Source organism: Cajanus cajan, chromosome 6 (assembly GCF_000230855.2).
Source record: "Cajanus cajan strain Asha chromosome 6, NIPB_CcT2T_4, whole genome shotgun sequence".
NCBI lineage: Eukaryota > Viridiplantae > Streptophyta > Magnoliopsida > Fabales > Fabaceae > Cajanus > Cajanus cajan.
In genome coordinates, this window is record NC_138522.1 from 35,573,588 (window position 1) to 35,588,187 (window position 14,600).

The window sequence follows — 14,600 nt, forward strand, 5'->3', positions numbered from 1 at the left end:
TTTGTCAGACATCAATGACATGCTTCGTCAGACATGAAAGAACAAAGTATCATACAAGGTGAGGAATTTTGGGAACACAAGGACACAAGATACGAGATGTGGTCTTGTGTTTTTTGTGTGGCTCATCCCTTCTCATTGTTAAATTAAATCAAATAAAAGATATGTTAACATCCAAAGTGAAATTCCAAAAACACCCCTTGACTATTTTTGTGAGAGTTGACCATGACTCACCTTGTTCAAGACAGGTGTCGATATATGATTTGCTAATGATAAATGGGCACCAAAATCCTCTGAAACAAACTGACATAAAAGGAAACCCCTAAATTTTATACTTGTAGAGGCTTCGTGAAAAACTAACCTCCTAGGAGAACTTATAAAACTTTAATATTTGAAAATATATTTTTAATTTTATTTATTTTATTTTAGTCTTTATAGTTTAAAATAGATTTCTATAATTCTTATATTTTCCTTTTAGTTTAAGATATATCTTTATCATTTTTAGTCCAATAAAACTATTAAAATTAAAAAAAGTATTTTAACATTTTTTTTAACGTAGATGAACTTTAACAGCAACAAATAACTAAGAGGAGCATCATAAAGACATATTTATGTTCTTTGAAAATTTTAATGTCATTGCAGTTAATGAATCATCGATATTAATACTTTAGAAATTGAATTAACTATGTAATTGTGAATAACTATGAACGAGTATCTTAGAAATAATTAATAAAAAATAAATAAAGGATTTCAACTAAGAGGAGCATCATAAAGGACATATTTATGTTCTTAGAAAATTTTAATATCATTGCAGTTAATGAATTACCGATATTAATACTTTAGAAATTGAATTAACTATGTAATTGTGAATAATTATGAGCGAGTATCTCTGAAATAATTAATATAAAATAAACAAAGGATTTGGGAATTGAACCCGACGTGAATCGAACACGCAACCTTCTGATCTGGAGTCAGACGCGCTACCATTGCGCCACGGATCCTTTGTTGATTATCATATGTTAATTACAGTCAACAATAAAAAGTAATGAAAAGTGTTTGAAGCACGCATAATTGAGAAAATTAAAATAAAAATTATAAGTAGAAAATGCAACAAAATTTGAACCCGATCCATTGCACATTAGCTAAAAAGCATTTGATAAACTAATCAAAGTTAGTTAATTAGAAAATAGTATTTTTTTGCTAGAATTAGCAAATAACATTTAGAAAATATTGACGTTGTCTTATTTATTTATTTATTTTATTATCAATTGTTAGATTTATTATGCTGCGTAGGAAAAAAAACATTATTAATTATATAACTTCACTCAATTAAACTTAACTTTATCTTTTGAAATGTCACTTAATACTGAATTAGTATTTTAGTGTTTACAATTGAAATGTTTATAGTATTAATTTATCAGTAATATTATTAATGTTACTAATATAATATAATATATATGATTTTTTATTTAATAATATATATATATATATATGCAATTTTGATTTCCATTAAAAGTATATGTATTATACAGTAAAAAATGTATTATAACTTTCATTTCTATATTAAAAAAATATTTATTTCAAAAGATAAAATAAAAATTATTAATTTAATGATTGAATGTTATTGTTAGAGGTAAGAGTTAAAAATTCTATCACATCATCGTATCATGTTAAAGTTTATGTCATTAATCATAAATATGATGTCATTAAGTAAGTATCACACTAAAAATAGAAACTAAAATTTACTTTTTCATCTTTATAATTTTACAATTGTGTAATTTTAGTTCTAAAAACTTTTATATTATAAATATAATTTTTTAAAATTTTTTAAAATTAAATAATATCAATTTACCTATTAACATGGCATCTAAAATTAAATAAAAAATTAATGTACACATTAGACTTACTTAACGCCTTAATCATGTTAGATTCCATTCAAAGAAATAGTATTACTTTTTTTCTTCTACACTTATTTCTTTTTAATTTTAATTAAAATTTTGAATTTACTAAAATATTTGATTTTTCAAAGATCGCCAAAAATTACACAATTATAATTATAATATTTAGATTTAATTGAAACTTTGGGTTCACACAACTTTCATACATAAAAAACAAAAGATGCATTACAGCATATACTATAAAAGTAGAAATCTGTTTTACTATTCTCATTTAAACATATATCCCGGTTAATTTTCAATAGTAGTTTAAGGTTATTATTATTATTATTATTATTACTAGAGGGGTAGAGGCACGAAGTGCCTCTAATAGTTATTTATTAATAAAATATTAGAAAGTTGTGTATAATTATTTAAAGAAATTTTAAGATTTTTTTTATATCTGGGGTATAATGATCCATTAAAAAATGGAGACCAAAAAACCGTTACATCTCCTATATCCCCTTTATAAATTATAATAGTTATAGATTTTTATATCTAGGGGTATAATAGTCCACTAAAAAATGGAGACCAAAAAGCTGTTACATCTCCTATATCCTTTATAAATGTTATAGATTATTATTATTATTATTATTATTATTATTATTATTATTATTTATTTTTTTACAGTTGAATGTTGTTATCTATAAATCAAGAAATGTAATAAGTAATCATTCTTTTTTATAAAATTATTTTATTATTTTTTGTTGTATTCATTTTCATTTTTACTATGTAACAAATGTATATTAATTGTTAACATGTAAATTAATTAAAAATTAAGTAAAATATACATATATTTTTAAAAATTATTTTTAAGATTGACTTGAATTTTAAAATAAATAAATAAAAATATTTTTTTATTAAAAAATGATAATGAAATAACGAATGAAAGGTGTAATTGATAGCTATCCTAACATTATCTAATTCATATCGAAGAATATAGTAACACATAATATTGCTGATTGTACATGGAATATTAAATAAAGTTAAAACTTATCTTAATTCATTTCTTATATTATATTTTAGGTTTAAATATATTTTAAATTATTTAAATTTAAGATATAATAGTATATTATTTATAAAAAAAATTAAAACTCTTATTTTAATATTTATAATTTCAAAAAATATTATTTTGATTTCTTAAATTTAAAATTTTTATTTTTAATTTTAAATATAAAAATAATTATTTTAACCTGTCTCAAAATTTCAATTTATCATTATCATTTATCATATTAGTAATTAAAATAATACTTTTAAATTTTGAAGAACTAATTTTTTAATATTTAAAAATGAAAAACATAAATTATAAATTATAGAAAATTAAATAAATATACATTTCAAAATTGGAAGATAAATACGTAATTAAATATATATTTTATCATATCATATTATATTCTGTGTTGATAGTATGCAAGCGAACCGAACAAAAACAGCCCTTCTTCGGATTACGAAAATTGAAAACCGAAAGGAAATGCATTCATTCAACAACGTGGTCCATGTCATTAAAAAAAGCAAAATAATTCCAAAGATTCTTTTCCCTTTCTCTGTACTCTTTAACCCTTTCAATCACAGATCGTCGGTGGCGATCCCGCACATACTAAACACCAGGTAACACGTGTCGCTCTGCGAACGACGATGCTGTAAAGGCACAGGCTAAGCGCGAAGCACCTGATAGGTCCTCCAGAGCGCCAACAACACACGAGAGGAGAACCCTCTCCCATGGTCCTTTCTGAAAATTCCTCCGCAATCTTCCTCAATTTCTCCGTCAATCCCAATATGGTTTCTCTCACACGCTAGGGTTTTACACTCACCCTCGCGCCCCAAAAATCGCCCAAAAAACCTAACCCAATTTCGCTTTCTAGGGTTTCACCAACCACCATGGGCGAGTGGCAGTCCCTCCTCCAATCAATTTTCGTCGGTCTCATTTTCTCTTACCTTCTCGCCAAGCTCATCTCCATCGTCGTCTCGTTCAAAGACGACAACCTCACCGTCACGCGCGCAGCCACCGCCCAGCGCGCGGAACCCGAGGTTGTCGCCGCCAAGCATGACGACGCCGCCTCCGATGCCGCCGCCGCTGCGCGCCACGAGGAGGAGTCCGTGGTTGCCGAGCACGGCAGCGTGAGGAACGAAAGCGACGCCGAGTACGACGACGATTGGGAAGGCGTGGAGAGCACCGAATTGGACGAGGCGTTCAGCGCCGCGACGGCGTTCGTGGCCGCCGCCGCCGCCGATCGCCTCTCGCAGAAGGTTTCCAGCGACGTTCAGCTTCAGCTTTATGGGTTGTACAAGATTGCCACCGAAGGTCCCTGCAGCACGCCTCAGCCTTCGCCCCTCAAAATGACCGCACGTGCCAAATGGTATATTCTTCGCTATTCTCTGTTCTTATACTTGCTTTCTCTACAAGTGACACTGTAGAGAAAACAAATTAAAAGAAAAGGAAATAGTATGTATTGGGTATCTTTTGCGCTCTCTCGTTTGCTTATATAGCAATGTTTGAAATTTGGGATTGGCGATCATTGAGCTTATTTTGTATGCATTTGTAATTTGTACTTTTTAAGCTGAGACCGATACTACAACTGAAAGTCGTATTCGTCTTTTTCCTCTTGGTTTGTTCTTGTTGTATAGGTAGTGATTACTTTCTTTTTTTAAGCCTAATGATGTGAGGCATGTCTTATTTACTATACTTACTATTGTATACAAATGATCAAAGGTGGTTATTTCCTTACCTGTTTAATTTGGTGCTAACTAACTAACTAACTAACCCTCTGCCCTGTCTCTTCGTACTTTTAAAGGCAAGCATGGCAGAAGTTGGGTGCTATGCCTCCTGAAGATGCAATGCAGAAGTACATTGATATTGTGACGGAGCTATATCCTACATGGCTCGATGGTTCATCGTTGGTGAGCGAATAAGCTGTTTCTTGTGCCCTGGGTGGATGAATCACTACTTTCATCGAAAAGAAGAAAAAAAATTTGTTTAAAATGAAAGTAGTATGTTTAGATGCATTCTTTTTGTTGGTTATTTTTTCCTTGCTCTACCTAACTCCTAGAGTCTATGTAACAGAGGAGTAAAAGTGGCGATGGTGGCTCTGGTTCAGACGCTAAGGGACCAATGGGCCCAGTATTCAGCACTTATGTTTATGAAGAGGAATATGGCGGTGACTCGTAAGATTCCTAAAACTAAAAGTTGTATGAGATTTATTGCACATAGTCAATCATTGTTGTGTGTGACTGTGTGGTGATAAATGTAATTATGTATTGATGTTTCCCTAATGACTCTCCTGTAATTAGAATGGTGGGGTATCTTGAAAGGGTAATTCAAAGAAGGGTTTTAGTTTCTTTACTCATTTATTTTGGTCCAACGATGAGATTTGTCAATCCTATTTGTGAATTTCTTATATATATTTATTTTGAAGTTCTAAAACTATTATGCATATAAAGCATATTCATTGGAAGTTACCCCTCATCAATGTGTACCTCCTAGCAAAATCACCTTTATCTCAGGATTCAGTAAAATTTTGGATTTATATGGTTTTTGTTTTTTTTGTTTTGTTTTTTTTTTTTTCTATAACTAATTAACACAATTGCTCTGAACGGAATTCTCTCTAAATGGGATTTTTATCCCACCTAATTGTTGTTAATTACTAATAGGTAATTTTAGCACATGGGAAGAACAAGTGTTGAACCTAATAAATTATTCTTTTATTGACAAGTATGAAGTTTCTAAGTATTTAGGTTAGCATACAATCTTTAGAATGGTTTCTATCTTTTACTTGATAATACTAATACAAATCCTTCTAAAGTGTTTATTTTTAATCTGTATGCTTTTTTCATGTCTTATGTGCTCTTTCTTGTACATCACCTTGCCTTTACGTTCACCAATCCTCACCTAATATGGAGCGCCTTAAGCCGTTGACATTTTGAGGGACTATGAGTTGATTACAAGATTATTTAAGTTATAAATTGTCAAACTTCATATACCAAGTATCGAGGATATTTTTTGATGAATAATAGCAACATAGAACAACTTTAAAGTAATAGAACTCAGTAGTCAGGAATGGGGATGTTTCATCATTAAAAAGGTACAGTTTCTGGATAGAACAAAATATTGGTAGACACATCGATGTTTCATTTTTTTCCTTTACAGGCAAATGGAAGCCATTCATGGATTTGCCAGAGAAGGAGATATGGATAATCTGCTCAAGTGTATCGAAAATGGTGTTTCAGTTAATTTAAAAGGTAAATTATTTGTAGCTTTATGCTTCTCCAAATGTACATTCTCTACTGTGCTATGAGTTGTCATTAATTTTTTTTATTGTTTTGGTTTTTGAATGGACCAAGCTCTTCATAAAAGCTTGTGCTCAGCATTAAGAAGTAAAGTCAGTGATTTAGTAAGACATCTTCCTGGATTTCAACAGCTTTGCTTGACAAACCTCTAACATGAGTAAATTCATTGTCACTGTTTTAAAACCAAAGACGGGCTATGTTCTTGTTATGAGTTACAACCCATAACTGGCACACGGGCTAAACTAAGCTAATTGATACAGTACTTAACCTGGTAAGCCTAACACACACAAAAACATGGTTAGCAAAACCCTTTCCCCAAAGAAAGTTAAAAAAAAGAGTATTTTCAGTGCTGCCAAAATTTCTTTTAGAGACTTCTCTACATTTTCAACATCTCAAACATAATAATCACCTGTTAAAATATATATGCAGTCCAGGACATCAACCAGACACTACATATATTGTTCCAATCATAAAATAAAATATTTTATGCAACTCAAAATAAATTCAAGACTAGTCTCCTATAGGTGCAGAATGCCCATGGTTCCAAAATAAAGCCAGTAAGGCCTTCAAATCTAATGGAGGCCTGTATAAGAAACATTGTATTAGGAAGGACTGCAACTCACTGTAGCATGCAACTCAGACTCAGTTGCTTGATACAACAAATAATAACAATAGTTTTATCATACTAGGAACTAAGTTGCTTAATAACATAGATAAGATAAGAAAGGGTGAGTTATATAAACTTAGTAAGAGCATAACAACCACTGTGAACTAGGAGGAAAACAGAACAGTGCACGGGTGGTTTATTTCCATAACTCCATACATAATATGCTAATATAATGAAGATAGTTGATGAAAACCACTTCAATAAAATGTGAACTACAACAACAAAAGCCTTGTCCGACCAGGTGAGGCTGGCTGTACGGATGACAATGCTATTCAGCTTAGTTAAAGAATGAAACTTCAGAAGAGAATCAAAATATGAAGTGGTCACAAGAGAATCAAAATATGAAGGAATTTCACCTTGTTGATAATCTTCTCCTAATGGAAAATTTTCCCTTGGGAGTGGTTCCATCAAAAGAGAATCAAGTAGTCTCTCAACTCTAGTCATATCATATCATCTCGTCTTTTGAGGTGGTTCTATCTCATTGGTAGCCTTCTCCGTGCACCATTGGCCCCATCTAACAGGTAGCCTCTTCTTGTGTTGGTGACTCCATCTAGTGGATGATTCTTTCCTACTCGATTTGTAACTTGGTGCATCCAAGCTGTTACTCCCGCTGACAGCTATGAGATTCTACTAAGATGGATCCCTCAAAAATACAAGTCATCAAAATACTTCATAGTACATAATTCATTTTGAATTATGAAAATCATGGTAGTAGATTGGGATTCAATCATGAATCATAAGACCTATTTTTTGAATCAAGAATTCAATTGTATTGTGAATTGTACAATTTTATCTGGACTCCCTGATAATTTGCAGTATGCTAATTGTTAATTATTACGTAAAGATCCTCACCACTCATTATGGTTGATATTTGCTGTCTCATGCCATTGGGTTATCAAATTAATATTTTCTTTTGACTACTATTATTATTTTTGCTTTTCTTTATCAATGTGCATTTTTGAAATGAATGCAGACAGTGAGGGCCGGACACCATTACACTGGGCTGTGGATCGTGGCCACCTTAATGTCACGGAGTTGCTTGTTGGCAGAAATTCTGATGTGAATGCCAAGGTATTCTAATCCATATAATGCTTAAGAATTAAGGGTCCATGTGTTAACGTCAGGGACTACTTATTATTGGATTTTGAACAAGGCATTATTTCTCACTGCAGAAGTTGCATAATCTCAAAGTTTAGCTTTAGGCTATTCGAGATGCTCTTTGTTTTTTTTTTTTTGGCATGTTTCGGTTATTGACACTAATAATGTCGACTTAGCCCCTTTTTGTTGATATTGTGTTTTCTTTTTGGAAGGATAATGATGGACAAACTCCCTTGCATTACGCTGTTACGTGCGAGAGGGAAGCCATAGCTGAGTATTTAGTGAAGCATAATGCAGACATATATTCAAAAGATAATGATGGTAGTTCCCCGCGTGACATTTGTGAGCCAAACTGGCCATGTATGCAGCATGTGGGGGAAGTAAATTAATTTTTTGTGTTGGCTTGATGTTGATGCTGCTCCTCTGGCCAATACAACCTTTTACTCAAATCCCTTCAGGATGTACGTGTCTATAGAACTTAATTTTTTTTTGTTCTTACTCATGGTGTATACACCCTTTTCAGTCTAGTGTACGCCTATGCACCGTTTAGGTAATGGTTAATCAAAGTGTATTCTGTTTCATTATTATTTCCTCTCCTCATTGCTTGACATTTATTTATGGATACAGATATAGACGGAAACTAGAATAGTAACAAGTGAATATTCAATGGATATCTTTCCCACGAGTAACCCACTTTTCTATTGGGAATGGATCTTCTTCTCTGACATTTTTACCAGATGAGATCCTGGCCATTCCAAAAAATATTTTTATCAATATAATTTATTTTTGTTATAAAGTGAAATTTAAAAATTCAAGGGTGAGATTTTCACATAATTTTTGTTTTCATTTGAGTTTTTGACCCTTATAACCAAGGGGATAGATAACATAAGGTTTATTTTTGGTCTTCAGATGGTCTTAAGAGTATACGGATTGCAGTGAAATATACGTGAGCATGTAGAATCCGGTATCCCCTTTCGTTCAACCTTATTTTTCAAGAAAACAATAGTTTTAAATTTTTTTGGAAAACTGATTATTTTTATTAGTTTTAAGAAAATAATACTCTCTCCTGTCTTTATTATATGGTGTTTTAATTGAATTATGCATCATGCAAATTTATTTTATTGAATTTATAACATAAATTAAATTAATTTTATTGAATTTATAACATAAATTATGATATATCATTTTTTTTACTTATTATTGAAATTTTATTGGAGAAATAATTATATTATTCAATATCAAAGTTTATGCATTAAATCATTAGGATTATGATAGTGGTTGATAGAAGGGACTAGGGATAGAATCGAGAGGATTTATAAAAAAATTTCCCATAAATAAAAAAAAATATGCATTAATACTAATAAGATTGATAAATAAGTTTAAGAGATGAGAAAAAATATTTATATTTTTTACTTCTTTTGATTATTTAATAATAAATAAATATTCTCACAATATTTAATTGGAGTGAAAGATGAAGAAAAAAATAATATTATATAAAAATTGTAAAAAAATTTATAAAAATATAACATTTTTTCTTCTATTATGCATTATATATATCTATAACATTATATAAAGGGATACAAACGTTTATAACTACTATTTGGTCTTCACTTTTACTATGACTTTTTTATCTTAATAATATTATATATTAAATAATTAATACAAGTAATTATGTCATTTTATTTAAGTAACTACTCACTCTTATTTCTTTTAACCGCATATTATTTAAGTAATTGCACTCATTGTTCGCACTTTCACATTTCTCTCTTTCTTGCTTCCTCTCTTTTTTGTTAAAGTGACTTCATATCCCTACATAATATATCCTTCATTTCATGGTACATCCTTTCTCATGGCAGTCGAGATTCGAGAGAAAGGAAATTTTTCCTCCCCCACCAGCCACTTTATTTCATTATTTTCTTCTCGCAACAAACCTCTCACATCTTTTTTCTTCTTCTTATAGTCTCTATCATATCCTGTTATCGTCTTTGTCTCTCTATTTTCCCTTCAATTCTCTTAGGCCCATTTCCTTCAAACCTTTCTACTTTTTTTTTTTTTCATTTTTCAATCCACTTAAATTGCCCACAATAAACATTTCACCAATTGTATACATTACGACCATTGTTTGTTGGTTTTGACGTAGAATGAGAACGAATAGATGGGCTAACAACATGGGAAGGATTTCAAGGATTGACAGTTTCGCAATTGTGTTTAAGGATTAAGAGTTTCTCACTTCCGCTCAAAGTCCTCAGCCACGTTTTTTCAAGTTGATTCTCTTTTCTCAATTCTATTTTCTCACGCTCATTAAAAAAAATTCTACATTAAATTATGTAAATTTAGTCATTTTTTACCATGATTTTTTATGCATTATTTTTACAGTAAATTTAAATTTATTCGACTTTTTAAAAATTCAAATTTAAGATATCTCTATTTTCCAAATTCATTTTTTTCCTTTTAAATTATAAAAATTCATTTTTAAACTTATTATCTTAATAGATTTAAAATTTTAAATATATAATCATATTTTATTAAAAATTCAAATTTAAAATATGCCTAATTTTGAAATTTTAATTTTATTTAATTTTTAATAGTTTTAAAATTACAAAAAAAAAATATTTTAAAACTTATAAATATTTGGTCTCCACTTTCTTTTATCCAATTTTACCCCTTATTATTATTGATATTGATGGTTACTTTCTTTCAAAATAATAACCGTAAGGTGGTTACTTTCTTTCAAAATAACAACTGTAAAGGGGTTACTTTCTTTCAAAATAATAACCATACGGTGGTTACTTTCTTTCAAAATAATAATCACACAAATAGTCGTCGTTAAGTATGTTATTTTCAAAGAAATCATAAACCAAATCCATTCTCACTCTATTATGAGTCCCAATCCAACGTTTTATAAGATAGTGTTTTTTTTCTCTCACCAAAATTTTCATTCAATGTTATCACCAAATCACATAATTATCGTATCTAACTGGGTTGCACATGATTCTTCTGACAACATCACTCCCTATACTTTCAAGCAAGAAACAAAACATATTTTTTGTCCTAAAAAAAGTCAAAACACGTTGTTGAAATTGACTTACCCGCTTGAATCTTGGTTCCATGACTCATTGCCAATGATATACATCAATGTCTTCCATATTGTGTTTTGATCGATGAAGGCCATTAGTACCTTTGATCTTATGCTTTCCCATTCATAGTTTCCAGGTTAGTATTCTCTTTTAACTTCTATCTATAACTTCTATAACTTAAGATTTTACCCTTATTGATGATTACTTTCTTTTAAAATAATAACTACACAATATATCTATAATTTTATCCATTTTTATCTTCTCGCTCTTAGAAATTTTCTCTACCTCCTTTGTACAATTTTTTTCCATTCTTCCTCTCTACATTTTTCTCATCCCAATCAATTCTCAAATTCCGCTTATTCCAAACTTATCCCCACTCTATCCTGGTATGAATCACATTTGCAAGCAAGTTGTATTATATTTTAAGTCATCTTCTTTAATGTTGGATATAGTGACACATGGTGTAGAAGAATAATACTCTGACCCCGATAAGGACACCATTAAGAAGCATGACTGTGGTTATGACGATTAGTACACCCTTGATGATCATGACTTACATGAGGATGAAGAAATGACTTAAGACTCACAAGTCCATCAAACAAAAAGTATGTTCTATTTTTTTTTACATCATCTACAATTAGATATGCTAAAAATTAGAATAAAAGGAGTGTAATTTTGTTTTTCTTTTCTCAATGATGACATCGCATAAATGCTATTAGTTACACAAAAATGACATGTAACATGTCTACAAGTTATTCGATTTAAAAGTAATAGTAAAAATTACTTTTAAAAGTTTTAAAATTTACAAAGACATATATAAATTTAACTATATTTGGAGGATGTACTATCCGTACCACGTAACCGAGCTCTGAGCTCGGCACCACAACGCAAACCGACCTCAGACGCGCACCGCACGACATCAGCTCGATATTTAAGTGAATCATAACCGATTCCCGAGGATCTCGCCCTGGACGAGGTCCGTTGTCTAATCATATTACAACTTATCTCAAGCCCAAGGCCCAAAGCAACCCTAATTCACACTAAGGTACGTGCATTACATATACGAGATTCACACTCCCACAAACACTAACTTTAGCATCGGAGTCTCTTTTACAGGTACCACCCCCATCTTGGAGCACCAGTGTACCCGTGAAGGAGGCTCACCGATCTTACCTAGCGAATCAGCTCTACAGCAGATTTCCGGTAAGAACATTTGGCGCCCACCGTGGGGCCGATCAAGACAGCTCTTATCGGCCACGCATATGGTTCTCACTAGAAGCCATAGTAGACGTACAACAGACGAAGCAAACCGCTTAACTACCATGGATAACGAAGCAGCGTTGAGGAGACTAATTGACCAGGTCGAACAGATGCGGCAGCAACATGCCGCCGACCTACAAAACATGCGTGCCAAGCACGACACTGACCTAGCGGCAATGCGTACCGCTAATGAAGCCGACCTGGCAGCGCTACGCGCCGAGAACGAGCGAATCCGCGCTCAACTACCTCGAAACCACTCCGATCATCCTCCTCATACGAGCAACCACAATGAGGAGCAGGAGCACTCAGTCTCCCAATCCCGGACTGCAACTAGGGTTCCAACCCCCATACCTGCTTCACATCGGTCCCATGCACCGACGCACAGGCCGACCCATGAAGTCAGCAAGGCTCCTACTCATGCCGCGGGGGATCAGGCAACCTTCCGCCGCCACTTTTTTGTGGATGGCATTATGGAGACACCACTCCCTCATGGGTGGAAGCCTCTCCACCTCGACCGCTACGATGGCACGACAGACCTGGATGAGCACATCGACCTGTACACAACACAGGTAAATCTCTACACCAACAACGACGCTATCTTGTGTAGGGTTTTTCCGACCTCACTTAAGGGGGCCGCGCTCAACTGGTACACCCAACTGCCCCCCGAGTCCATCAACAGCTTCGGCACCCTAGTCAGGAGGTTCACCGTGCAATATGCGACGAGCCGACCTCATCATGTCACTTCAGCCGCCTTGGCCAGTCTTAGGCAAAACGACAACGAACCACTCTGGGCATTCATGGAACAGTTCGCTGCCACCTCGATCAAAATCAGAAACCTGAATCCCGAGGTCTCCCTACATGCCATGCTCATGGCACTCAAACCGGGGCCATTTGTCGACAGCCTGTGTCGTGAGTCCCCTTGCGACATGGACGAGCTCCGCGCCCACGCGGCAGGGTACATCCAGATGGAGGAACACTCCGCCTTCCGTGACCAGGTTTGCAGAAAGGGACCAGCAAAGCCGGAACAGGGGCACAACGACAAGGTCAAAGTCAACAATGACAACCAGTTCAAGAGGTCGGCTAAGGCAAGCAGAGGGGGGAGATACGACTTCTACACCCCCCTGAATGCACCCAGGGTCCACATCCTGGAAGAAGCCAGCAATAACAACTTACTCGCCCTTCCACCACCAGGCCACACTCCCAACAGCGCCGACAAGTCCAAACACTGTCGGTATCATAGGAACCACGGTCACACCACGGAGGAGTGTCGCACCCTCTGAGACCGCATCAAAGAGCTCATCCAAGCAGGCCACCTCGGCCAATACGTCCAACGACAGTAGGGTCACCGAGGAGGCTATGGTGGCCGGGGGCGTGGCAGAGGGCGAGGCTCGGGAACTCGCACAGATCAACCCTCCGGCTCCCAACAAAATGTCGGCGGCGCAGTGCAGGCCGAGGTAAGCCAGGAGACAGGGTCAGCCCCCCTACGAGGAGTGATTAACACAATCGCAGGTGGTTTAGCGGGGGGAGGCGCCAACAGCTCGGCCCAAAAAAAGCACCTACGGAATGTCAACTACATCCACTCTACCACCTCGGCCTCGCACCAAAGCTCACCGCCGATCTCCTTCTCTAACGAGGACTACGCAGGTGTCAGCCCTAACCAAGATGACCCCATGGTTATCATGGTGGAGGTCGCCAACTGGGAGGTACAGAAGACACTCATTGACCAAGGATGTTCGGCCGACGTCCTGTACTGACCAACGTTCCTTAGGCTAGACGTCCCCCATTCTCTCATCCAGCTGTACATGGAGCCCTTAGTCGGCTTCGCAGGAGAGCGAGTTCTCACTCGCGGGTACATAGACATGCTGACAACCTTCGGGGTACCCCCGGATACAAGGAGAATCATGGTTCGATACCTTCTCGTGGAGGCAAACACCTCCTATAACATCATCATCGGGAGACCAACCCTGAATCAGCTCGGAGCGGTGGTGTCCACCCCACACCTCACCATGAAGTTCCCAGGGAATGACGGCAAGATCATCTCCGTCAAGGCAAATCAGAAGACAGCTCGGCAGTGTTACGCCGAGAGTTTGAAGATCTCCTCATCCAGAGCAAAGGGGGTCCCCCCACCATAGCTCATTAGGTTCTACTTCTCCTTTCTGTATGAACAAAATTGTGCACTCTTTTCCCACCTCAGTCCTTGACTGAGAGGGTTTTTAACGAGGCACACAAAAACGATCAATAAAATTACCCATTCTGCTGAATCCATTTTCTTATTTAGTATTT

The 14,600-nt window shown here is 34.7% G+C and overlaps 1 protein-coding gene and 1 non-coding gene across 2 annotated transcripts; one reads left to right on the forward strand and one right to left on the reverse strand.

Annotated features, from left to right (window-relative positions):
* Positions 1-926: 926 nt before the first annotated feature.
* Positions 927-998, reverse strand: TRNAW-CCA (transfer RNA tryptophan (anticodon CCA)). Its single transcript has one exon. It is a non-coding gene; the product is annotated as a tRNA-Trp (tRNA).
* A 2,450-nt stretch (positions 999-3,448) lies between these two features.
* ACBP1 (acyl-CoA binding protein 1) lies at positions 3,449-8,567 on the forward strand. Its single transcript, XM_020380258.3, has 6 exons — positions 3,449-4,288; positions 4,724-4,829; positions 4,993-5,093; positions 6,076-6,167; positions 7,856-7,953; positions 8,193-8,567. The coding sequence occupies exons 1-6, from the start codon at positions 3,810-3,812 to the stop codon at positions 8,367-8,369; spliced, it is 1,053 nt and encodes a 350-aa protein (XP_020235847.1). The 5' UTR covers positions 3,449-3,809; the 3' UTR covers positions 8,370-8,567.
* The last annotated feature ends 6,033 nt before the right edge of the window (positions 8,568-14,600 follow it).

What these genes read in the sequence shown, in the direction of transcription:
- ACBP1 (XM_020380258.3), top strand. Translation starts at nt 3,810, where the DNA reads ATGGGCGAGTGGCAGTCCCTCCTCCAATCAATTTTCGTCGGTCTCATT. An exon ending in ATGACCGCACGTGCCAAATG is followed by an intron (nt 4,289 to 4,723) that starts GTATATTCTTCG and finishes GTACTTTTAAAG; the next exon opens with GCAAGCATGGCAGAAGTTGG. An exon ending in ATTCTGATGTGAATGCCAAG is followed by an intron (nt 7,954 to 8,192) that starts GTATTCTAATCC and finishes TCTTTTTGGAAG; the next exon opens with GATAATGATGGACAAACTCC.